This window comes from Anolis sagrei, chromosome 1, assembly GCF_037176765.1.
Source record: "Anolis sagrei isolate rAnoSag1 chromosome 1, rAnoSag1.mat, whole genome shotgun sequence".
NCBI lineage: Eukaryota > Metazoa > Chordata > Lepidosauria > Squamata > Dactyloidae > Anolis > Anolis sagrei.
The window spans coordinates 304,940,262-304,967,342 of NC_090021.1; the positions used below are offsets into that span (position 1 = coordinate 304,940,262).

At 40.1% G+C, this 27,081-nt stretch overlaps 2 protein-coding genes across 5 annotated transcripts in view; one reads left to right on the top strand and one right to left on the bottom strand.

Moving 5' to 3' along the window:
• The first annotated feature begins 847 nt into the window (after window positions 1–847).
• Window positions 848–7,941, top strand: EIF2B2 (eukaryotic translation initiation factor 2B subunit beta). The gene is made up of 8 exons (XM_060758415.2): window positions 848–1,093; window positions 2,255–2,375; window positions 3,179–3,327; window positions 3,995–4,158; window positions 4,591–4,686; window positions 5,603–5,740; window positions 6,109–6,175; window positions 7,703–7,941. The coding sequence occupies exons 1-8, from the start codon at window positions 928–930 to the stop codon at window positions 7,858–7,860; spliced, it is 1,059 nt and encodes a 352-aa protein (XP_060614398.2). The 5' UTR covers window positions 848–927; the 3' UTR covers window positions 7,861–7,941.
• Window positions 7,934–27,081, bottom strand: part of MLH3 (mutL homolog 3) — a 22,082-nt gene continuing 2,934 nt past the window's right edge. For 2 of the 4 annotated variants that reach the window (XM_060758388.2, XM_060758379.2), the window contains exons 2-12: window positions 24,415–27,081; window positions 23,141–23,239; window positions 21,751–21,821; window positions 21,177–21,281; window positions 20,403–20,469; window positions 19,425–19,502; window positions 18,047–18,155; window positions 13,101–13,260; window positions 11,983–12,006; window positions 10,904–10,982; window positions 8,850–9,884 (exon numbers count right to left, since the gene is read on the bottom strand). The exon at window positions 24,415–27,081 is cut by the window's right edge and continues 590 nt beyond it. In XM_060758388.2, coding sequence (XP_060614371.2) covers window positions 9,601–9,884; window positions 10,904–10,982; window positions 11,983–12,006; window positions 13,101–13,260; window positions 18,047–18,155; window positions 19,425–19,502; window positions 20,403–20,469; window positions 21,177–21,281; window positions 21,751–21,821; window positions 23,141–23,239; window positions 24,415–27,081 — 3,743 coding nt within the window. In that variant the 3' untranslated portion in view covers window positions 8,850–9,600. Of the gene's footprint in view, window positions 9,885–10,903; window positions 10,983–11,982; window positions 12,007–13,100; window positions 13,261–18,046; window positions 18,156–19,424; window positions 19,503–20,402; window positions 20,470–21,176; window positions 21,282–21,750; window positions 21,822–23,140; window positions 23,240–24,414 lie in introns of all 4 variants that reach the window. The other 2 variants (XM_060758396.2, XM_060758403.2) reach the window with 2 other exon arrangements.

Genomic DNA, 27,081 nt, shown 5'->3' on the forward strand with positions numbered 1-27,081 from the left:
GAGCCCACGGTGAAACAATGGGTTAAAAACTTGTGCCGGCAGGATGACCAACAGGTCAGCGGTTCGAATCTGGGGAGGGCGGGTTGAGCTCCCTCTGTCAGCTCCAGCTCCCCATGCAGGGACATGAGAGAAGCCTCCCACAAGAATGGTAAAACATCCTGGGCAACGTCCTTGCAAACGGCAAATTCTCTCACACCAGAAGCGACTTGCAGTTTCTCAAGTTGCTGCTGTCACACACACACACAAAGCAAGAATTGGCAAAATGTGTGAACTTTTGTTACAATTTGAGACGGAAGATAAAAAAGGACTTTGTGATTAAATGGGAATTTTGGACATAATATACAAATGGAACAAGGGGAAAGGACGTGGTCTAAAGGCTGAAATTTACTTTCTATTAGGATCTGAATGAGATTTTAAAAATATAATTGTGTGTAAGGGTATATAGAATATTATACTGGCAAAATGGTAAGCTAGAAGGGTCTATTTGACATATGCCACGGATTTGTGGAAAAGCTAAAATATTTGGGTTCAAATACAGTCTGGTGCCATTAAAAACAATTAATATTCAATTAAAACCTGAACGTCTGGAGACCTTGTGAAATCGCTTCTGCCTTCACGGTCTGAAAAGCTTGAAACTGGGAGTCTCTGTCCTTTCAACTACGTCTCCCACAATCCCTTTCGCTGGCAACGAGGCTCGAGCCACGGATTCCTTGCGCTGCCCCAAAGGCTCCGCCGGTGCCCATTGGCGATTGGACACTCCCGTTCCAAAAAGGCGGGGCGACCTACTCGCTCGACCAATGAGGGCGCGGCTCCCCGGAAGTGGGCCCTGTTCCCTGCGAAAGTCCGGGTGGCTACACGGTCCCTTTTTGTTTTGTTCCGCCTGGAGAGAGTTCTCCCTTCTTTCCGTTCCCATCTGAAGTGGCGGAGATGTCAGCCATCACCACCAAGAAAGAGTCCGACCTGTCCGGGGAGATCGAGGACTTCGTGGCGCTCCTGAAGCGGGGCGGGAAGCGGCCGAGGTCGGAGGAGGCTGCCCGGCAGACGGTGGGGCTCCTCCGGAGGATCGTGGCGAACGGGCGATGGGACAATGCCGGTGAGCGAGGCCTTGAGGGCTCCCTTCCCCACCGAGGGAGAAAGGCAGCCTGTCATAGAATCCTGGAGTTGGAAGAGACCTCGTGGGCCATCCAGTCCAACCCCCGGCCAAGAAGCAGGAAAATCGCATTCAAAACAGCCCCGACAGATCCATCCTCTGTTTAAAAACCTCCATCATTGAAATAGGGAGAAGAGAGCGAGGATCTGCCTTCCGAATATAAGCCAACAGTGTGATGCAACAGCTAAAAAGGCCGATGCGATTGTAAGCTTCATCGTTAGGAGTTGGACAGGGTGACTCTTGGGGTCTCTTCCAGCTCGATGTCATGCATCATCTCCAGAAGCAACATACCGAACACTTGCATATCTACTTCCCTGTGTGTCTTCCCTCGCTTTGAATAACTACTAGCAGTGCAAGCTTAGGGCTGTAGTGCAAAAGAACGAACTGTGCCAAGAGCTGTATACATCTGCTCCTATAAGAGATACACAGATTTTCCTTCTGTTCAACTCTTTAAAGATATTGAAGCACCCCATTTCATTATAATAGGGGCCATCCAGTCCAACCTCACTCTGCCAGGGAGGAATATACAATTAAAGGACTCCTGACAGATGGCCATCCAGCCTCTGCATAAAAACCTTTAGAGGAGGCTTATATCTGTCCACTGTCATTTGTTTGTTTCTGATTTTTGAAGCAGGAGCTTCTCTTTGGTTATGGCATCCTGATACAATGCCCTTGTTGTGTGCTTTAAAGCCATTTCCAACTTATAGAACTCTCAAAGTGACCCTACACAGAGTTTTCTGTGGCGGAGAGCATTTGACTTGCCCGATGCTATGGGTTTTCATGGCAGGATGGGATTTGAACCCTGATCTCCAGCATCAAACATTCAAATTGATATACCGTATTGACTGAAGGTGATAATAGCTACTGCTCTGCATGCAGTCCATTATGTCCCATGGCAACCTGTTGAAAGCCCAAATGTGGACTGCCAGAGCAATCAAATGAGCTGAAATCTCTTCTCGATATATTTCAGTTTTCACAGAATCATAGAGTTGGGTGAGACCAAAAGGGCCACACAGTCCAACCCCCTGCCCTACAGGAACATAATTATTTCCCGCTTTTTCAGTAGTGAACTTTAAAAGCATCTTTTTTTCTCTCCCATTCCAGGAGACCTAATGGAACTGATTCGTAAGGAGGGTAAGAGAATGACTGCAGCTCAGCCATCGGAAACCACTGTGGGTAACATGGTGAGAAGAGTACTGAAGATCATTCGTGAGGAGTATGGCAGGTGAAGTTGCTATAGTTTGCCATATGCCATGAGTGGAAATCATGTCCTTGCATGCTGTTGGATTGATGCCCCTTACATATCGTTGTACTGCAAACCATGTAGCCGGAACATGCAGTCCAATAACATCTGGAGAATCACAATGTTCCGCCCCTACCTTATGTCTTGTAATATCATATTGTGCTGCTTAGCTTTCAACGATTAATTCTACTCTGCTTCCAGAGGTTCCTCTTCATTTTATTGTAATACTGTCTTTGGAGGGAGTGAAGAGAACAGAAAGGCAGTACTGGGAAAGCCACTTCTTCTTGCTGGTTCCAAAGGGGCTAAATCTGTCTCAATACCATGCCACTTTGCTAACTCTCCTTCAGAGATAGGGAGGAGGATTCGCCTCTCAAATCAGCTGCTCCGTGGGCTTTGGGGGGCATTTGGTGAGAGCAATTCCTGCTGCTGCTCCATCTTCTCCAAACCTGATACATCTGTATAAATGTGCACAGAGCAGCATCAAGCTTGGGGAAGATGGAGCAGGAGTAATTGCATTCACAAACCACACCCTAAACCATCTCCTTTGGAACGAGCAAAAAGAACAGTTGCCCCAGCTGCCCTCCTGGGCTCTTGCTATCTGCTGCACCTGACATTGTAACTAGAGGGCAATTCAATGATACAGAAGTTAAATAAAGTGCAGGGTCCCAACTTCTCTTTGTGAGGACTACAAATGTCATATCCAACATGTAGCATTCATTGCTTTCTTTCAGAGTTAGGTTTTCTTATGTTTCCCCTCCAGATTTAAGGGTTTGTTTATTTCACAGACTCCGAGGCCGCAGTGAGGAGAATGACCAGCAAGAATCACTGCACAAACTTCTGACTTCAGGAGGACTCAGTGAGGATTTCAGCACCTACTACTCCCCACTTAGGCCCAATATCATAGAAGCTATTAACGAACTGTTGATTGAACTAGGTAAGAGATGTTTGTTGAAATGAGAATGGTGCTAGTGAAATGCAGGGTTGTTAACTCCCATCAAGTTCACTTCAACTTATGGCAACCCTATGAATGAGAGACTCCAAGTCACCCACTCATCAAAGGCTCCGCTCAGGCCTTGCAGGTTCAGAGCCATGGCTTTCTTGATAGTGTCTTTCCATTTGAAAAGCAGTCTTCTTTTCCTAATTCTTTCTGTCTTACCATACAATCTATCTCCTAGTGAGGGGCTCAAAGCAGTAATAAGTCTCATGGAAGAGTTGTATTCTTGATTACTCTGAAGTGCTTCGGTGGATACACATGCCATGCCAAAGACCCTTTTATCTTCCTTCTGCTCACATGGGCTGCATATTATTGAAAATTATGTATTGGAATTAGACATTGGCTCTTTGCAACATTTAGGTTGAAATGAGGTCCAAGCTGTATTAGAACAGAAAATTCCATTCTCTTGAGTTTCCAGTGAAAAATTACATTTTGGGCATAGAAGGAGCTCTTCCCTTTAAAAGGATTGTGGCTATAACTCAGCATGTATTAAAATAAAGTAGGGCATTTTCTTTCTAACACTGTAAAGTCCTTGTTAGTATTCCAACCTTAAGAGAAGTCAACCAAAATTATTAACTTCACATGTATGGATTTCTTTTTCTTGCAGAGGGGACTACTGACAACATTGCTATGCAGGCACTGGAGCATATCCACTCCAATGAGGTGATCATGACCATTGGCTATTCACGCACAGTAGAAGCTTTCCTCAAGGAAGCAGCACGGAAAAGAAAATTCCATGTCATTGTGGCTGAATGTGCACCCTTTTGCCAGGTAAAGCCTGTCCACTGAGCTGCACTTATTTGCTGTTCAGAGCTTACTGTGGAACTGTAATTTCATTATTAATACACTGTGCAACAATATGTTGGCTTTAGAAACAGCAAATGAGTTGGGAAAAGTTTCCTATGTTTCTCAAAAGAGAAAATGCAGGCCCAAAGAAGTATCACTCATGTATTTTCTATGTGTTGCTGTATTAAATAGCAAGCTCTGGCAGTTAGGCTAGCTGTCCAGAAAAACAATGAAGTGCTTTAGTTTATGGGGGTTTACTTATGTGTGGTAAAAGAAAGAAGTAAATTCTAAAATATCTAATATCAGCTATACTGTTTTTAGGAAAATATAAGAGTCTTTTTTAAAATATATATATAAGTAACAGAGAACTTATTGCCATAATTCTGTCTTTTCTCTCCCCACCCTTTCTTTTTGTAGGGTCATGAAATGGCTGTCCGGTTATCTAAATCCAATATAGAAACCACCGTCATGAGCGATGCGGCTATCTTTGCTGTCATGTCTCGCGTCAACAAGGTAAGCATTATAGGACTGCTGGGTTTGAGGTAATGTGCACAAAGTCATAGAATTGTTCAGCATTGTGGCAGAGGGCCTGATTTCTTTTCTCCAGGTTGTGTTTTACTCCAGTCTACCACTTTGGCTCTGAGTACCTTCCTCAGAACTGAAGATAAGCTGACATGTCTTTGTACATAGTACACCAAATGATTCCTGCCTTCCGTTATCTCTTTATGGAATCAGCCTGTGTTTCAGCATATTCAGGTCACTACTTCCTTTGTTATCTAGAAGATAGTTCACCACTTATCCTTTCCATTCTATGGTTCCACTCTCAGTCCCACCCTCCCATATGTTCAACTCTGCTACCAGAAATGTAGCTCAAGTGGGAAGCCCTCTGAGGATGTCCCGAGTCCTACAGAATGCTCCTTAGAATGCAGTATATACTTTGAAGTGATATATTGCTAACCCCTTATCTAAAAGTGTTTACATTACTCTTTTAGATATTGTATCATAATAGAGGCACTCATTGGAGAGAGAGCTCTGCTGAAAGAAGTCCTTTGAGGTTACAGAATGCCAATTTCTGAAAAAAATAAGTTATTCTTGTGAAGTTATTTGCATCTCACTGGAAGCAATGCTTCCAAAAACTGGGTGACCCAACTAACGCCATCTCCTATTTAGGTTCAGTTTTTTGAGATGTGGAAATAGAACACCATGATGGGCATAACATTTGGGGACTTCTTTGGACAAGAATGACATTGATAAAGATTAACCTGCTTGTAGCAATCATAATTCTATATTTACCTAGTTATTTGTCTACTATATATATTACGAATTCTTATTGTGATATAGCTTTTTTTCTACAAGATTTGATGTAATGTTGTTACACAACCCAATTTATTATGATATTGTTTCTTCATGGCACATGTGTATTTTACAGGTTATCATTGGAACAAAGACTATTTTGGCCAATGGGGCTTTGATAGCGGTTAGTGGGACTCATACTTTGGCACTTGCAGCAAAACATCACTCCACCCCACTCATTGTCTGTGCACCCATGTTCAAGCTCACACCACAGGTAGGTGGTCTCATCTTTAAATATATCTGTGGCCAAATGCAAATGCCAAAGAGAGCTACTGTTTTGCAAGATAGGGAAATCAAACTGGGAAGACTAATACAGAAATCTGCCATTGCAAGCAAGTTGCAAAATGTCAGTATGTTTTACAGAGGAGTGGCTACATCAATGCACTGGTTTTTTGTGTGGCTTCCATTCATACGTTTTATATATGGCATATGACTTAGACTTGTATTATATGCAACACAGAAGGGACAATAAACAGGGAAGCCTGGAGCTGAGTTTAATTTTGTAAAGGAAATGTGTGTTGGAAATGTGTGTGAAACATTTGTTAAGAATGATGGTGATATTGCCTTTTCTGTTTTCTCCAGTTTCTTAATGAAGATGACTCTTTTCACAAGTTTGTCTCACCACATGAAGTACTGCCTTTTACTGAAGGTAAAATCATTTGGTAACAAGTTTTCCTAAAGGGAAGACTATGTAACTCTTAACAGTCCAATCATGTGCACATTTACTTCAGAAATAACCCCCCTGTGTTCACTATGGTTTACTCCCAGGTAAATATGCATAATACTGTGGTATGACTGAGCCCTATTCCGTTATTGTGGCTGAATATTTCACTGTGTGCAAAAGATACAACTGTGAAAAGTCTATACTAATTTTTTTGTGTCAGGAGTGACTTGAAAAACTACAAGTCGCTTCTGGTGTGAGAGAATTGGCAGTCTGCAAGGATGTTGCCCAGGAGTTTTACCATCATGTGGGAGGCTTCTCTCATGACAGACAAGAGCTCACCCGACTCCCTAGATTCAAACTGCCAACCTTTTGGTCAGCAGCCCGCTCAACACAAGGGTTTAACCCATTGCGCCACCGGGGGCACCTGCCTATACTAATAAGGACTCCATTAAAAATTATTATTTGTACACCTTGTAAGAACCTCAGCCTCAGTCAGAGTAGGAGTATAAATGTTACAGTAAGAGACTTCCACTTCATAAGGAATTGGAACATATGGAAAATTCTATGTACCCTTTGCTCATTTCTAGCTTGTGGTAATTTGAAATTATTGCCTAATTAAAAGGCTAATTAAATTACTCATCCGATTTCTCTTTTTCAGATTTAGAATTATTGAAGCGCAACTCAAAAGTTGACTGAGCAAATCTGTCAAAAGTTGCAACAACAATTCAGTTACATCTCCTTGTAACTAAACAGGTTGTTACTACAACCTATGCCAGAATTAAAATTTAAAATCTATCTATGCATACCCTTTCTGGATAACACACTTTTATGTAATCCTTTCTTCTTTTGTTTTTGATGTGCTTTGATATCTTTTTTTCATATGAATCAAATGTAAGAGAATCTCTGCACTTAAAATTATGCACTTTTAAAACTGTTAATCTACATGTAATACTTAGTCTGGTGCCGAATCAGCACCATATAATTCTTATTGGATTTTTCCTTTATATAAGTATGTTTATAATTCTATTGCAAACTCCTTCTGTATTGGAGAGTTAATTCAGCACTTCCATATCAACAACAGCCATGTAACTAGACAAACCTCAAGGACTTGGACTTGAATTTTGTTTTCTTTTTCCTTCCCACCCATTTCTCTTTTTGGACAGTGTATTTTTAAAGATAATAATCCTGAAGGCAGTAATATTTTTCTTGATATGTGAAGTGCCCTGAAAGTCTTTATGCCTATGAAGCATAAAGTGAAGTCTTTATGCCTATACAGTGAGATTCAAATCTTCTAATAAACAACCCCAAATCCTTCCTAACTGTTGGCTCTGAGGAGTTGAATTTACATAAGTGAAACTTATTCCTACTTCACTTACTTATGGTTGTATGTTTCACACTGATTTCAGTGGTATCCAACAACAACTAACTTCTTTAGCTCTGCTTTACTTTGCATAAAGCAAAACTGTTTTTTCTTCAACTTAATTCTCAATCCTGTCTATGTTTTTCTTTCAGGGGAGATTCTGTCTAAGGTCAATGTCTACTGTCCTGTCTTTGACTACGTTCCTCCAGAACTTATCACTCTTTTTATTTCAAACATTGGCGGCAACGCTCCTTCCTACATCTACCGTCTCATGAGTGAACTCTATCATCCAGATGATCGAGAACTTTGAATTACAGACATAATTTATATTGCAGAATACTTGGTTACCCAGGAAGAACCAACAAGTAAATAAAACATCAGACTGAAGAAACATATTATTATATTTGAAAAATATTGCTTTGACCCATGTTTATTTTTAAAGGTCTCACTGTGTTCTGTCAACTGAATTAAATAGAATAAGTTATTCCTGAGTATGTTCTAGCCAAGCAGCATCAGATTAACATCCTACAGAGGCCATAATTTAGTAATAGCCTAAATGTAGAAAAAAATTCTTGAATTCATATGGCAAATTCATTGTAGGGACACAGTTCTTTGATTCTTTTACTGTGCTTACAGAAGCAAGTGATAAGTCAAGAAACCTAGGGGTTAGCTGTTTAAGCCCAACATGTAACATGGAAATTGGAATATTGCCTGGAAATATAAAGTACCATCAAATGTTATTTTGCTTGCAGTAACAGTTGAGGTTACTTTATACTTTCAGGCAAGCTAAGAAAATACATACTACAAGATGGCAGCATTGAATAAGCATTCAGATTGAAGATCCTTTTGACTTTTTATACCAATTCAATTAGAAGCTGTGCTTAAGTTTCCCAGATACTAATCAGCATCTAAATATAATCCATGCCTCATACTGATTTACGAATAAGCACTTAAATAATCTGAGTGAAGTTACATTACTGATCAACTGTTAACTTTATGTGAAATCAATTTATCTATAGTTGCTGCTTATTCCAGTTTCAAGTACAATAGGAGAGAGTGCTAATAACAGTTTTTCAAAAGCAAATATAGTTCTAGTGCAGGTTGAATCTTTTCAAATTTCTTTAGGAGAACAGTCCTGAGATTTTGATTCTACTCAAGACTCTTTCAATAATTGGAGAAACACTGACCTCTGCTGCTTTCCAAATGCTTAAGTTCCTCATGCTGCTTGACTTGCCAAAGACATTGGTGCTGAGTACAAACACAGCCAGTTTGGTGACACCAGCGTTAAATGAAGTTAGATCTGGCTCATGTTTTCTCAGAACTGTTTTCTTTTCCAAAAAGTTGCCAGGCTTTAGCCATTCTTCTTAGTTTGGCCAGGTTAGGTTTAGGCTGGATGAAAGAAAATATTCATGACCAGGAGGCACCTACAATCCAGTCATCGTGCCCATAAACTTCTACTACTAACTTTATGCATGTGCACACACACACACAAACCACAATACATTATTTTGGTCACCTTATTATACTCATTTCTAAATTATACTAATTTAGAATTGAAGATTCCCTAAGTTCTAAATTATACTAATTTAGAAATGGTCACAAGTGCATCCATAAAAAATCCTTTGCACAGAATTTCAGATGCACCTAAGTTGTGTACAAGTCTACAATGATACTCAATAGTTCTGATTAAACTGAAACCTCAGATGATTTCGGGTTGCTGCAAGTTTTCCGGGCTGTATAGCATTCTGTATAGCATTCTGTCCGGACGTTTCACCCACATCGATGGCAGGCATCCTAAGAGGTTTTGAGGATGAAACGTCAGGACAGAATGCTTCTGGAACATGGCCATACAGCCTGGAAAACTCACAGCAACCCAGTGATTCTGGCCTTGAAAGCCTTTGACAACCCAGATTATTTTATTATGCAATCTTTGTTCACCATCCAAAATTCTAAGTGATTGTGCATAAGTATATATAAATTAATAAATTTAGAAAAAGAATCAGCCCCATTACTGCACCTGTTTTACTACTATTCTACAGATAGTTGTATTCTACAGATAGTCATTAATACAACAGTTTTCAGTATATACGTCCCATATATCTCCAAAAGTCAACTTCGATAATAGATAAAATCTGTGATGGAGAAAACAGGTTATGCCTGAGCAAGATTCACAGTGGTTTACCTGGCTTTCCTGGTGGAGATGATCTACATCTGCAAGAGGCAGCATTGATGGTCTGCCATGAGCACATTGGAAGGGTAAATGACAGCAAGACAAAGACTTAATAAGACAGCAGCAATCCTTAAAAGTCAAGTTGTCATTGAACTTAATAGCACCTGAAAAGAGAAAAGACAATGAAAGACTCAGCTCTTTGAGAGACACAGCTTCTTAACTCTGAATCTGTATAACAGATAGGGGAACCCATTAACAAGTCACTGTATTCATTTGTATTTTACTAGAGCAGTGGTTCTCAACCTGTGGGTCCCCAAATTTTTAGCCTTCAACTCCCAGAAATCCAAACAGCTGGTAAACTGGCTGGGATTTCTGGGAGTTGCAGACCAAAACACCTGGGGACCCACAGGTTGAGAACCACTGGCCTAGATCAACCACACCACCTGTTATACATTTTAAAAAGAGACCAACTCATAAATGGTAAATGACTGAATGATGGGTAATGATTACTGTTAATACAAATTGGATTGCTGACAAAAAGTATTTGTAGCTAGATTTTATTACATTTTATTGTGAATTTCTCCACAAGGCAATCCCAAGCTATCCGAAAGTACCTATTCTCCGACTGAGTTTTGAGATTTTGAAGACAGGCCTTTCTGCCTGTCTGTCAGCGCTGCCACTCTCAAAGGCAATAACAGATAGCAAACATGGAAGATGGCTTTTTGGTGGCTGCTCCAAGCCTCTGAAACTCCCTTGCTCAGGTGAAGATTTTATTCCTACATACTTTTGGCAAGGGAGGGGTTTCCTTTTTTCAAAAAACCCTAACTTTCAATAGTATTTGTTATCTTTTGAATAGATGTGTTTGAAATATGTCTTTTAATACATTTCTACCAATACATTTTATCTGTATCTGGTTTAATGTCTACATGCCACTGGGGAAAGGTGGGATATCAATATGTATATAAAATACTAATTAATACTAATATCATTGTTTCTCAATCAAAGTTGCTTTTGAAAAATGTCATAAACACCACATACTCAAAAGACAACAAACGAAAGAACCTTTCACCTCATACTTTTAAACAAAAGGATTATGGCTTCAAGTTTTCTTATGATTAAATGTCTCTTGGCTTTTTTACATGCTGTGAAACAACTAAATTGTAGAATGCAATATTTCCCTTACCATGGCAAGCCTGGGATGCAAGCACCTTCAAAACTGTCAGTGGCAATGTGCCCTGTGCTCCTCCTGTTGTTCGCAATAGCTGAAAGTAGTACAAGGACATGGTTTGACTTTCTAAAAAAGATTTAAAATGAAAAGCCACATCCATTTGAGATAATAAAGAGCTACCCACAGAAACCCACTGGGTAACCTTATGCAAGTCATCGTTTCTTAGTCTGAGAAGGTGGCAAATCTCCCCTGAGTAAATCTTGCCTGTGATTGAAAGACAGTAATACTTAGTAAGGGAGATGGTAAGGAATACTGCTTGGTAAAGGAGACAGTGGGGGGAAAAGAGAAGCTACATTCCAGAAAAATAGACTCAATCAAGAAAACTATGGCTCTGAGTTTAAAAGATCTGAACAGGACTGTTGATGACTGAGGACCTTTCCACACAGCCATTATAACCCAGAATATCAAGATAGAATAACACACAATATTTGCTTTGAACTGGAATATCTGAGTTCACACCGCCATATATCCCAGTTCAAAGCAGATAACATGGGATTTTATTCAGATGTATGGGCCCTAAGACTGATTCACATATAATAATAATTCATGTCAAAGACTTGCCAGCAGTTAACAAGAGCAAAGAGCTGCTGATTAAGTGCTCAACAGGGAGCTTGCCTCACAGCCCACATTCACCCTCAAAATTCTGTTACTGGTTTCTTCTCCTTTGTAGACTGATTCACATATAATAATTTTTTCTTATTGCCCTTCTAAACGCCTCTTTTATTTGCAACGTTATAATGCAATATTAATTCACGCTGACCACAATATGGCCTATTTATTCCCTTACCTTATACCAACTGCTTTAAATATACAGATACTCGAATAAGTATCAGTGGACAGAATAAACAGTCTACTGGTTAAGCTACTTTTGAGTGGCTCTTTGTTCTCTTCTACCTGTTCTGACCACTGTTTAGATAAGTCTGCTCAAAATTCAAAATTCTAAAAAGAATATTCATATTTTATCTCTAGTGGATGATATATAAATCATCTTTAATTTGCAGCTCTTCACACACAGACACAGAACGAGGACATACCTCAGCTTGCTCTTGAATGAATTCCTGAAAGTGCAAAGAGATACAAATCAGTAAAATAAAAACTGGCTTTTATATTACTTTCACAACAAAATGTCTTGTTCTTCAAAATTGTGATGAACATTTAGTAACAAAGGGGTCATCATATCTGTATATGCCACCTCCAGACTAGTAAATAAAATAATAATAATTTTAAAAACTTTATACTGCCCTATCTCCCAAAAGGGACTCAGGGCGGTATACAACAAAAGATCGGCAAACATTCCATGCCTGAGAAACATAACATAATAAAGCACTTCAAATATTAAACAATTAAATAGACAGCATCAGGATATACTTATAAAACCCACTCAATAACCAGTGTGAAATTTAAATATACAAAGTAAAATAATTGGGACACATTTTTCTAATTACTAATAATGGTCAGAGGTAATTAAAACATTTAAAACAAATCATACAGATAATAATAGGCCATCCGGACACAGGTAAGCCTCCATGAGCTGAGTCAAAATTTAAACAGAGTACTAATCTAAAATGTATCAAAGGTCTAAGAGGAACATGAAACTAAGGGCCTTCCACACATCCCAGAATATCAAGGCAGAAAATCCCACAATATCTGCTTTGTACTGGCTTATCTGAATCCACACTCAGATAATGTGGGATTTCCTGCCTTGATATTCTGGGATATAGGGTTGTCTGGAAGGGCCCTAGGAATTCCCCTATATGTTGACAGACTTCCAGTACAAGAGAAACTTCTGATTTTTTTTCTTTTTAACTTTGTTGAGAGTTGTATAAAATTCACATAAATTCAAGTTTTAATTCAAGAAGCAATTCTGAATTTAAAACAACTTGGGGTGCATTTATGTAGCAATTGTTTAGCACTCAGATAAAATGAAGAAAGACATCTGATTTCCTCAGGTTATACACAGATTATGCCACTGCTGGTCCCTAGCATTTGTCTGAAGCAAAACGTTTACAGATGAGAATTTTACCAAAACATATTGACTTCTGAACTGCTAAACAGGAAGACAAAAAAGCGTAATGCACATAACACCTCTAAATTACTTGCTGTTCATCGGATTCAGGGTAGACATAAGAAATGACCTGCCACTTCATCTCACCTGCACAATGCTCTTAGCCACTGTCTGCCTTCCACGGCGCAATTCATTGGCCTCTCTTTCCACAAAACACAGTGGCACTTTCCCAACAAGAATCTGAGAGGGCTGGTTCTCCGGAAATAATAATTCAAGACCTAAGTCCTCCAGACTTTTGTGGCAGCACCTGGGAATCAAAATCCAAGTATCAATTTTGATTAATTTTTGGAAGCAAATTTACATGTTTAAAACAAATCATACAGTAAGCAATGTTGCTTACTTCCCATAAATTTGGCAGGCCTAAATAAAAACATAATTAAGTGCATAGACTTAGTGGGTAATGTATGCTGCTTCTTGTCAGTTTTCATTATAATTCTATTATGATATGTAATCAAATTAAGACTTACTGATACAAAGCAAATAAACCTATTGGTGAACAATATTACTGAAACACAAGCATTTTAACTATTCTGTTGAGCAATAACAACAACAACAACAGCAACAACAACTTTATTTTTACATCCTGCCACCATCTCCCCAAAAGGACTCAGGGCAGCTTACATATGAAACAAAAGGCCCACAATACAAAAGGCCCACAATACAAAACAATCCATTAAGGCAAAACACAATTAAAATAAGAGCATAGTAAAATATAACAATTCAGATAAAAACCAAATTAAATAAAAAATTAGAATATAAAACAGCAGCATTGAAACTCAATCAAAACAATACTCAACAAAAACCAATAACCAGTAATACAGTGGGCATGACCAGGCTATAAAAAGGGCCGGGCATGGGATAGTGCAAACAGAGTCCCAGCTATGAAATAATGTGCCTACGTGTTCTACAGTGCCAATGTAAGAACACATTATTATTACCAAACTTTGGTTTCCCTAGTTTTGTAGAAGAAAGGGAAGGTTCCAGAGAAGGGGGGTGCCATCCGAGTTGTGTGGGGAAGGAGATTTGCGGTCCACAAACATCCCAGGGAGAAGCGCAACAGAGTTTTTGCGACCCTGGAAAAGGTGGGTAGTGGTAGGCTCCTTGGCAGCCCCCTTGGTCTCAAGGTCCTCTTGATTAATGCCAGATCCGTCAATGGCAAGACCGCAGCCATCCAGGACTTGATCCTGGATGAGAGGGCGGACCTGGCATGCATTACCGAGACCTGGTTGGACGAGGTGGGGGGTGTAAACCTTTCCCAGCTATGCCCACCAGGTTTTGGAGTGCATCAACAGGCCAGACAAGGGGGGCGGGGAGGAGGGGTCGCAGTGGTCTTTCGGCAATCCATCGCCGTGACCAGATGCGTTGTCCCGCAGGCTTCTGGGTTTGAATGTGTCCACTTGAAGGTGGGGAGCCGTGACAGTGTGGGGTTCCTGCTGGTGTATCGCCCACCCCGAGATCCAGTAGCTTCCCTGTCTGAGCTAGCAGAGGTGATCTCTAATTCGGCCTTGGTCTCCCAGCGCCTGGTGGTGCTGGGAGACTTTAACATCCACGCTGAGACCACTCTATCTGGCGCAGCTCAGGACTTTATGGCCACCATGACGACCATAGGCCTGTCACAGATAATATCTGGCCCCACTCATCAAGCTGGACATACTCTCGACCTTGTTTTTTTGGCGGACAACGAAATGATCAGAGTGGAAGAGCAAAACATCCTTCCAGTGTCATGGTCTGACCACCATCTGATCACTTTTAGACTTGCTGCGACCCTAAACCTTCGCAGGGGTGGAGGACAAATTAAGATGGTCCGCCCTAGGAGACTGATGGATCCGGATGGATTCCTGAGGAATCTTAGGGTTCTTCCTGCCTTGGAGCCTGGTGATTCTATCGACGCCTTGGTAACTCTCTATAATGGGGAGATGGCCAGGGCGTTAGATACGATCGCACCTGAACGCCCCATCTCGTTGCGTCGTGACAGGCCATCTCCTTGGTTTACCGAGGAGTTGGCGGTGATGAAGCATACGAGAAGGGGGCTAGAGCGCAAATGGAGGAAATCTCGAGATGTGTCTGATCGAGCACGGGCTAGAGCCTCTCTTAAGGCATACTCCGTGGCTATACGGGTGGCCAGGAAATCATTCACGACCGCCCGTATAGCGTCCGCAGCAAATAGATCATCGGAGCTGTTTCGGGTCGTGGAAGAGCTCCTCCACCCACCAGCGGTGGAGGAGGTCCCTGACGACCCTGCAGCTCGGTGTCGTGATTTCGCACACCATTTTGCAGACAAAGTCGCCCAGATACGTCTCGAGCTCGACTCCAATTCCATCGCAGTACCAGAAGAGGTGACGGAGGTACCTGCTTATCCAATTTTGTGGGATTCTTTTAGGCTTGTTCTTCCTGAAACTGTAGAGGAGATTCTTGGGGCTGTGAGGGCGACCACCTCATCCCTTGACCCATGCCCATCTTGGCTCATTAAATCAGCCAGAGGGGGGCTGCTGGACTGGTTTGTACCGATTGTTAATGCATCGCTGGAGCAAGGAATTTTTCCATCTAATTTGAAGCAGGCCGTGGTTCGCCCACTTATTAAAAAAGCTTCTCTTGACTCCACGGTGCTGAACAACTACAGGCCTATCTCCAACCTCCCCTTTTTGGGTAAGGTGCTGGAGAGGGTGGTCGCCTCCCAGCTCCAGGGTTTCTTAGATGACATCAATTACCTAGATCAGTCACAGTCTGGTTTCAGGCCTGGTCACGGCACCGAGACAGCCTTGGTCGCCTTGGTGGATGACCTCCGCAGAGAGCTGGACAGGGGGAGTGTGACTCTGTTGGTTCTCCTGGACATCTCAGCGGCTTTCGATACCATCGACCATGGTATCCTTCTGGGTCGCCTCTCTGGGATGGGCCTTGGGGGCACGGTTCTGTCGTGGCTCCAGTCCTTCCTGGAGGGACGAACCCAGATGGTGAAGCTGGGTGACGCCTACTCGGACCCCTGGCCTTTGTCCTGTGGGGTCCCACAAGGCTCTATTCTGTCTCCCATGCTTTTTAACATCTATATGAAACCGCTGGGAGAGGTCATCCGGAGTTTTGGAGTTGGGTGCCATCTCTATGCAGATGACACACAACTCTACTACTCCTTCCCACCTAACTCCAAGGAGGCTTCTCAGGTGCTAGACAAGTGCCTGGCCGCTGTGTCGATCTGGATGAGGAAGAACAAGCTGAAGATCAATCCCGATAAGACAGAGGTCCTCTTGGTCGATCGTAAGCCGGATCAGGGTATAGGGTGGTTACCTGTGTTGGACGGGGTTACACTCCCCCTGAAACCTCAGGTCCGCAGTTTGGGTGTCCTCCTGGATTCCTCGCTTACACTTGAGGCTCAGGTGTCGGCGGTATCCGGGAGGGCTTTTGCGCAACTGAGACTCGTGCGCCAACTGCGACCATACCTCGTGAAGGCTGATCTGGCCGGGGTGGTCCATGCCTTGGTCACCTCTAGAATGGATTACTGTAATGCGCTCTACGTGGGGCTACCCTTGAAGACGGCTCGGAAACTGCAGCTGGTCCAACGTGCAGCAGCCAGAATGCTAACTGGAGCTCATTATCAAGAGAGGTCTACCCCTCTGTTTAAGGAGCTCCACTGGCTGCCTTTCATCTTCCGAGCCCAATTCAAGGTGCAGGTGCTCACCTATAAAGCCCTAAACGGTTTGGGACCATCCTACCTGCGTGACCGTATCTCCATTTACGAACCTACACGCTCGCTTCGATCATCGGGGGAGGCCCTGCTCGTGATCCCGCCTACGTCGCAAGCGCGGTTGGTGGGGACGCGGGACAGGGCCTTCTCCGTGGCGGCCCCCCGACTCTGGAACGCCCTCCCAAAAGATCTCCGACAGGCCCCTACACTAGCAGTTTTCAGAAAGAACCTGAAAACTTGGCTGTTCCGTTGTGCCTTCCCGGATTAGGAACCCCATCCTAAGTCCTAATAGCACTTTAGCACAGTTAATATTGCTGCACACTGTACTTTAATCCCGACGCCCCTCCTACCATTTCAGCACTTTTAACCCTGTACCTCTCACTGGCCGAACCAGTTTTTAATATGTCCTGATGTATAGTTACTGTTGTTTTGCTAATTTTGATTTGATTTGATTTGTTTTGTTTTAATTTGCTTTGGTTATTGCTTGTTATGGTTTCTATTGTATTGTGTCTGTGGCTTCGGCCTGTGTAAGCCGCATCGAGTTCTTCGGGAGATGCTTGCGGGGTACAAATAAAGTTAATAATAATAATAATAATAATAATAATAATAATAATAAAGGGATACAGAATAGCAAGCATAGGCACATGCCAAACCTGTTCCTGAAATCTTTAAATAATGTATTACATTTTTCATTGATGTACTACTCTTTTAACTATATTCTCAGTCATTTGAACCTGAACTTTCTGGATGGAGAAGTAGGTTCAGTTCCATCATGCCAAGGCCCAGAAGCGGATGAAAGACTATTTCAGCTGCCTACGCCACTGCCTTGGCCTCAGAAGAAGAGAAGGCAAGTAGAACACAGCTCCAACCTGCCTAGGCCCAGAGAAGCAGATAAAAGGTCTTCCATCCTAACCTTGTGTACTCTGTTATTTAGATTGTAAACTTGAAACCAGGGCACTGTTAATACAAGTGTAAGCCACTCCAAGACCTTTTTGTGACTGAAAGTTAGAATAGAAATACTCCAAACTCTATATCACTTGAATTTTGTGTTTTTGTAACAAGTCTTCAATAGGCCCAGGGAATTCTTCCTGTTTTTTCCAACATTCTTTTAAGCATCAGAAATTATTTTTGATAGATTAGGCAAATCCAACTCTTTTGCAAATATTAGTTCCTTTAGCCTCTTACAGTGTAATTGTACAGATCTCTACTGAAGGAAATCTAATCAAATTTGTTGAAACCTTACCCTATATACAGAATTGTAGTTTACATTGAAATAAAATCCATTCAGTTCAATAACAATTAAAGTCTAGCCTGGAAATGCTCTCATTCTCATATTGGCAAGGTAGTTAATACAAACCTCAAGAGTCTCCGCTGATCCTCTGTGATCTCAATCTCCATGGGGGGACATACAGTGGATGCTAACAATTTCTTCCTGCCCAATGTTTCAGACTGCTTCTCATAGGAATCTGATCGTAGAGTAACAAAATAATTGTTTATTAACATAAATAGGAAACAGACTATCACTCGAGGAAACACAGTTACAGGTAAGCAACTTGCATTTGTTCTTATTGTCTGATCCAATAGCTTTTTGACTTGGCATGTTGAATGTATCTACTAAGAATTGACATACCATATTCTGTTCTCCAGTAGATGAGAAGAAACATATACTGTTCAAGCAAACATATCCTCTGTCTTTAAAGACACGCTTGCTAATGCCAGACCAAGATTCTGGACCAGTTTCAGTCATGGGCAATAATCCTAACAGGCAACGATTTCCATCAACAACATAGCAGAGGAAACTATTACAGGAATAATGGCTCTGTTTAAACCCTTTAACAAACACTTCCCATTTTCCCAGAGGACTTTTCACATTCTTGAGGAATGTTCAGTGCCAGTCTATGACCAGAAAAGTTTCTCTTGGATTCCACTATGTAGGAAATTCACAGCACTTGTTGACAGGGAGGTCAATGAACTGATATGACCTTAAGATATGAAAAAATACACTCTTTGCTTGACAGAGTGGAAATGAATTATATTCTGCTAGGAAGGGATGAAAAGAAAAGGGAAAAATGCAGAAAAAGCCTATACAATATTCACTATTGTTAAGGATATTAGTTCTCGATGAACATGGTGAAAAGAATGCCATCTTTTTATCCTCTATAGATAATTTGTCAAATTTGTTGTGATGTAGATAGAATTTGTACACCGGGATTGTGGCGCAGCTGGCTGAGTGTCAGCTGCATTAAGATCACTCTGACCAAAAGGTCATGAGTTCGAAGCCAGCCCGGGCTGGAGTGGGTGTCCAGCCATTCTGTAGCCCATTGTCGACCTTTGCAACCCGAAAGACAGTTGCATCTGTCAAGTAGGAAAATAAGGTACCACCTTGTGTGGGAGGCTAAATTTAACTAATTTATGAGGCCATAAAGAAAAAAGACTCCGGGGAATGTGGAATGCGGAAGAATTTCATCGGTGTCGTTGATGGACAATGAAAAGCAGCAGCTCCCCTGGCGGCCAGAAAAAAAAGTTAAATAGCCTCGGTGTATTTGTCTGTTAAACATTGTTTGTCAAACTGGCATTGAATGTTTGCCATATATGTGTTTACTGTAATCCGCCTGCGGGGTGAGAAGGGCGGAATATAAGAACTGCAAATAAATAAATAAATAAATTGTACATTTTCATTATTATTATTATTATTATTATTATTATTATTATTATTAAGCCATTTTGTTAATCACCTGTGATTAGTTGCTCAAGGCGGACACGCTCATGTGCAGCATGCTGATCCACCAGCACAAGAAGGTTTCCATGCAGAGCTGTAAAACAAAATAAACCAAAGACTAATATCTTCTCCACCGCTATCATTATTATCATAATAATCACCACCATAAGCAGTATCACCACTCTTGACGCATATTAAATTTAAATTAAATTGTGTCTTACATTGTGAAACGAAGTAGGATGTAAGACAGCAATCCATGGTTATCCATGTGGACACTTAGATCCAAAGTCTCTAATTCCAATGCATCATTCACTACATTATGTCAGCCCTCTTCAGCTGAGTCATGGAATGAAGACTGTTATACCCCATCTAGAGATATATTATTGATATAAGTATAATAAAAGACTAGCTAAAATTGCCCAAACATTAGAAGGAACACTAGTCTAATTCAATATAGTGGTCATTATGTTATTACAGGTTGAATACCCCTTATCTGAAATGATTGGGACAAGAAGTGTTTTGGCTTTTGGATTATTTACATATGCATATATAATGAGTTGAGAGTCTAAACGTGCAATTCATTTTTTTCGTGTCAGGAATGACTTGAGAGACTGAGAGAATCGGCCGTCTGCAAGGATGCTGCACAGGGAACGCCCGGATGTTTTTGATGTTTTATCATCCTTGTGGGAGGCTTCTCTCATGTCTCATGTTCACTTCTGCTTCATATATACCTAGTACCCACAGCCTAAAGGCAATTGTACACGGTTTTGAATATTTTTGTGCATGCAGTTATTTAAATAGTTTTGTACATGAATTTATTAAGACAACGTTGCTGTCAGAAAACAAAGGTGCCACTATCTTAGTCACTCAAGTGTACAGTTTCAGGTTTTGGAGACATTTAGACAAAAGATGCTTAACCTGTATCCCCTCCTACAGTCAAAAAGTTGCACAAAGAGTTTGAAAACCTATTAGGTGAAGCAGACAGTATTCTTACCTGCCTCTTTGTGTTCATCTGTGTTGATTAAACAAGCAATAAATTTATTGTCCACTTGATTAAGAACCTGTAGCAGATTCAGTTGTGAAAATGTTTTAGAAAATTAATGCAATTCCATATTAATTGCACAGTGATAAAATAAAAAGGCTGAAGATTTCACCAAGTTCACTAATTCCTCCAACACATGTTAATGTACATTTTTTTAATTTCCCTCAGTTTCACTATAATAAAAGCAGAAAAATAAAACAGAAGTGAGAAAGACAACCTCATTACTCCTTTCTACAAAGGCTGACTAAATGTCTAAGTATATTGCCATTTGTAGATTTTGTTTGTATGTTATTTTTTCAAATGTTGCACTAGTTCACAGGTAAAGGAAAGGTATATTTCCAATATTGAAGCATCAATAATTTTGCAATCAAAAGGACATGGAACATCCACTTATATTGGCCACTTATTATTTCCAAGATGCAAGTAAATATTTTTTTAAAAGACATCCTTAAAGATTAATGAACTTTCCAATACCAAGTTTATTTGCTTAACTTCCTCCGCCCAAAATAAAGCATTTATAAGACAGCTCCAAAACCTGTATGTTAAGGAAGCGTAAGTGCTATTGCGTCTCCCACAATCTACTGTTTTGTATAGCTCTTTCTTTAAAAGACCCATTATTTGCTAATAATAGCTATTAATTACTTCACTTTGTGCCCAAGTCGACAGTTTTAATTTTTCCAAGTGATAGTTGCAATGCTGCCATTAATCTAATGTTAGCAAGTTTACCTGCATTGAATCAATCATCTTCTTGGTGAACCGATAAGGATACATGATGTTATGAATTTTCACAATAAGATTATCAGCCTCTCCACTGCTCACATTAACAGCTAGCTACAATACAAACAATCACAAATAATGTGTAAGGATGCTCAAATGCCAGACCACAAAATCATGTCCTCAATTTTATTTTTTCAAAATTCCCAATGGAGATTAAAGACCATTTCAAATAGCACCAGCATGAATATTTCCCATGCAATTCAACTCAGACAGTAAAAAAAGTACTAGTGAACAAGTCACTGGGAATCCACACAATACATTAAGTTAATGAAATATTTTCCCTGTGTCAGGGTAATGCTTTAGAATCCTGGTATTTCTACCTTGGTGACACAGTAGCACTCTTTGACAGAGAAGGCTAAGGACTTAATAAAATTATAACTCCCACTGAGCCACAGCAGTGAATGTGATGTTAAACAGCATTAATTCTACAATGTAGATGCACCCTCCATCCAAAAATCACAATGTGTCTTAAAACTGAACAATTCACCCCAAATACTGGTAAAAGCCACATTCTACCACTCACCTCTGGACAGTGAGCAAACACAGGATTATCCCATTCTGAAAACAGGGACTGAAGAGATTGTCCAGGAGTATCTATAACAGAAAGTATGTACAATCATGAATTGACGAGCAGTTCCATATTAAGTTTTCATTATGTCACTGTCCTATCTCATTCATGCACTAAAAAGAACATTTCATATTTGCTATTTTTCCTATCCCGCAAGATAAACTCTCTCATTAGGAAAAAGTGCACAAACTGTCCAGCATGAAACGCAGTATCAGATTTTGTTGCACGACAAGTACAAAGGCTTAGATATTTGAAAATAATTTGCAGAAAAGGAAACAAAGCAGTATTTAACTCAAGAGAATAGTTTAATAGTTTATCCTGTGAGTTCCTGTACAGCACTGGTTCCCAACCTGTGGTCCATGGATCACCAGTGGTTCGCAAGAACTAAAATATGGTCCGCAGTCTCACTGTTACTACACCGTTACTACACTGTTGCAACACCTCACGGAATACACTCCCTTCCCTGTGGCCATGCGCCCATGGCAAGGAGGCAAGCAAAAGCCATTAGGGACAGTTTCTTCTGCTCTGCTTTTTGTATTTATTTCAACCTCAGCCCCCCCCCACCCTTTTTTTTACATGAGCGTTAAGTAAATCCACGGATAATAACATAGCCCAACCAAACAAAAATTTTCTTGGTGTCTTTGTTTTTAGGAATGTTCCTGGGGTTATTTGGAGTGTTGATTCAGAAAATTGCATTGGATAGACAACATCAGTTCTAGATTATTAAATATGGCTTTCTGTGGGTGAGCAGATAGCGACTATTGGATGGCATATGTACTGTATCAGAAACTAGAGTTGATGTGGTCTATTCGATGCAATTTCTGAATCAGCATCCCAAATAACCAAACTGAATCTAAAGTTGATCAAAAGCTGTTTCGTAACCCTTTTGGTACTAATGTTGGAGAGTGGTCCTGGGTCAAGTGGTCCCTTGTAAATAAAAAAAGGTTGGTAACCACTGCTATACAGCAATCTATCATGATTTAAAAATTAAAGAAAGCTTCAAGTCAATTGTGTTCCCACTAGAGAAACACACTTGCCTGAACACTAGTTCAAGATTTCGAAAAATTAAATCTGGTGCCATTGAGGGAAATTAAATACCATATTGTTTCACCAAACCACTAATGTTACTTAGACAAAACTAGGCACTTCGAACTATCTGCAGCCACACTGTAATTGACTTTGATCCCACAATAATGATTTCCATTTCCACACATCAAGTGATTTATTCATGTCTCATTTTTAACAAACCTTGAATCATTCCCAGTTCCTATTGGAACAGCACGGATCATTCTTTGGTTTGTTATTAGTCAACATAGTACTCTATGTCCTGGCAAACTAGACCTACCTCTGAAATCTTGGCTTGCAAAACTCCTCTCATTCTGAGGTCTTGGAAGGAAGGGCATAACAAGCTCACTTCTAAAGGGGTGACATCTGCACTGAAACCCTAGACACTCAAGAAAAGAATTACTTCTGTAAAATTTCCTACAATCAAATTTCTACAAAAAATGGTTGTAGGCCCAAAGGATGGGTAGCACCATCAGATGAAGTATAAAATTTCAGTATCATAAAACACAGAAAGAAGTAAGCAATGTTATAAGAATTATCAAATAGATATCAATAAGGAGGCCTGCATATTAACTATATCAATAGAATAGGACAGTAATTCCCTAAATGTAGGGCAACCCATTGGGAGTAAGGGGGCACAAGACACTTTAAAATAAGAGCAAAAGACTATGTCACAGCAGGCAGAGCTTCCCAGAAGCAGAAGTCTAGTGGAAACATGTTCTTCATTTGTCTTTCTCTGCCTGATTGGTGTAAGGAGTTACAAATGCCCCATTTCAGTATTCTAATGCTATAGTTGGGCTACTATCCTATAGGTTGTGAAAATGCAGCTTTTTATAAAAATGTCTCACACGATTCTACCAACAAACTAAGCAGTGGGTCAGCCAACTGAGACTGTGGCTTAAGTTGAAAAGTAAACTTTGATCAAAACACTCGAGAAGCATTGTAGGAGACTGAATTTTTCCATGTTTATTCTATTTGGATTGATTACACTTTTAAAGAGACCTTAACTACAATGTTATTGAGGATACTGGGTTGTTGTATTTTTTTTTTTGAGCTGTGTGGTCATGTTCTAGAAGCATTCTCCCCTGAAGGATTTCAGCCATGAAAGCCTTCAACAACAAAACTATTGAAGATACATTGGATGTCCACTGGATCAATACTAAGGTTCTACAATATTTTATTATTATTGCAACAGGAATGATTCAGATGCTGACTGCTGGTTCTTTTTTTAATCTTAAAACCAGAATATAACATAAACCCAGGACCATCTTCAGACTGCTCATGCCTACTGAAAAATGACTGCATCAAGCTTTTTAAATAAAAAAAGTTTTCTTGAATCTTGAAAATTCATTTAGCAATGCTAATTATATGAAGATTGCAGAAAATATTGACATAACTAAGATTATCTACATATATGAAACATTTCATATATATCTAAATGTTTCATACATACACACACACACATATACATGAATATGAATATATCAAGGACCCAATTAGCTCATCTGTACAATAAGTAATTTTTACATAGTCAAAATTACATAGTACACTTACCATTATTCTCAATGACATTTATAGCCATTGTGCTTATATCCTTGGCACAGACAGCTTGAGAGTCCCCATTGGGAGGAGCATTATAGGTGCTCAGTCCAGTCACCGGGTTGATGTATACTGTCTTGCCCAATGACACATCAAACTGGTTCAACCACTCAGACTGATGTGCTTGTGGTGTCTTACTATCTTCTACATTTGGATCATCTATGGCATTTTCTAAGTTCCTGGACACAGTCACACGCGATTCCACAGCTTGGTTTGTAGATTCATTCATAATACTTTTATCTTCATGAGGAGCTTCAGAATCCATCTCTCTATTAGTAACAGTTAAACTTCTGTTTGGTGAAACTATATATTCTCCATCGGTGTCAATGAAATTACGTCCCACAGTATCTTCAGCATCCTCTGATCTTCTACTTGGGCTTTCCATGACATTAACTTGTGCATCAGAAGTTGAGGCAAAAGAGGAACTCTCTGTCTGTTCTTCTAGGGAAAACTGAGGAATTTGACAAACTTGCTGCAAAACATTATTTTGCGTTGACAGTTTCCATCTGTCTTCATCATTTTGGGTTGAGTATGCTTCAGATAGTTCTAAAAGTGGCCCCATGGGCCTTTTAAGACTTTTCTTCATTTGTGATAATTTAAAAGAAAGTGTTCCTGTTACAGGAGTGTCAGAAATATTTTTCTTTCCAATTTGCAAGGAATCCGTCCGTTTTACAGAACCTTCATTTAAAGCTTTTTCACCTAATATATTTTTTCCCATGCAATGTTGAGACATCTTAAAAGAAAGCAGGCAATCACGGACACTATTACTGGACAAAGCTTTCTTGTTAGGACATTCACAAATGCTGAAATTTTGACTATCTGTACTCTCATAATGAACAGACCTGCTACAGACTGGTGCCTCATCCCCATTCCTCTTTTCCACATCAGGTATTGGTGGTGTACTCTTTATATTTCCATAATGTCTCCTAAATCTATCCAATGAACCCAGCTTTCGATGCAAGCTTAATTTTGTAAAACCACAGGATCTAGGCTTAAGTGAATGTTCGCTCATCTGCCTATGCTTAGTTGTACTAGATAGACGAACTGAACTTGAAGAACCCACAGAACTAAATTCTTCATTGTATGATGTCCCAAAGTCTATACTCTCACCTACATGGATTGAAGATACCTTATTCTTTTGCTCTGATGTGCATGCATTAGTACTTTCTGTGGGGTTTACTGTATTTGTTACCTTTAAACATTCTTGACTGTCTGGAATTTGTCCTAAAAATCCCAGTCTATTTTCAAATATATCCTTGGCACTTATTGGCCTTAATTTAGATTGTCTGCTTAAAGGATTGCTTCTTTCCACTGAGTTATGCATTTTTTTATTTTGTACCAAGTGTGTTACAAGGCCGGTGGAACACAGCTTCATCGGCCTCCTTTCCATTACCTCTACTCTATTAGTATTGGATCCTCTAGAAAGTTCTCTGCCCTCTTTCACTGTCTGATATTTTTCTTTCGTACCACATTCCAAAATAAACTCATTAACATCTCTCACCATTTTTACATGTTCTACTATGGGAGAGTTCAGCTCATTTCTCTGAAATACTTTATTTTGTTGATCACTTATATCTCTACCAGATTTTTCAGTGCAAAGTGAGGTACTGGCATGCTTGTCTGTTTCTAACACAACTGATCTATCCTGCCTACTATCTTCTTCTGGAGACCTGAAACTATTTATTTCAATCTGTGGTTCAACAGACCTGCCTGACTCTTCCTGTCGGTTATTCAATTCAGAGAGATCTGTTATGGTTTCATTTTTATTGGTCAAAATATTGTCTACTTTACCTCTTCCAAGTTCAAGAATAGGTTCATTGCTAACATTTAAATCTGGACAAATATCTACTCCCTCCACATTGCGAACAGATTCTGTGTGATCTGATGCTTTCTTTGGAAGAGCTATTTTCCTTTTGACAGATTTTGATTGCAGATTAAACATTTCATAAGAATCCACATTATCACAGGCTCTCTTAAAACTCTCCTGCCTGTTCTCCTCTGGGATAGATGTCTGTAAACTCTGTAAAGCTACAGTGTTTATCAAACAAAATCCACTGTTTTCATTAAACTCTTTAATGTCTTCACCCGATGGCTCAATATAAAGATGTTCTCGCTTCAAGAATGCTTTTATTCCTTCCTCAACGCAAGTTAGGAGAGCTGTCCAATTGCGAAACTCTATTAGAGATTTTGCAGGTTCCAAGCACACATCGTATTCATCATACTGACACTTCACATTGATAACAAAGACTCCATAGGCTTCTGAGCCAGAACGGTGACGAGCAGGACTTGACATCAATGATCCATTTTTTGTCTTACATATAATACTCTGTTTTCTTAGTAAAAAATCAATAAGTTTATGCAGCCTTGTTTTTAATATCAATCTATTATTTACATATAAAAACTGAATATTTTTATTGTAATGCCCTTCAGTACTGATAAAACCACCGATTTCAAATCCTCTAGATTTATATTTAACTTCTCGCAGTTTCTGTGATTTGCTTAGACTATAAATCTGAGAAAATCGGGAGCACAAATCTTTTGTCTTGGACAGCTGTAGCACCATGGAACAGGTAGTATCATTCCTTAAAGAAAAGGAGATAGAAGGATGAATGAGCGAAATAG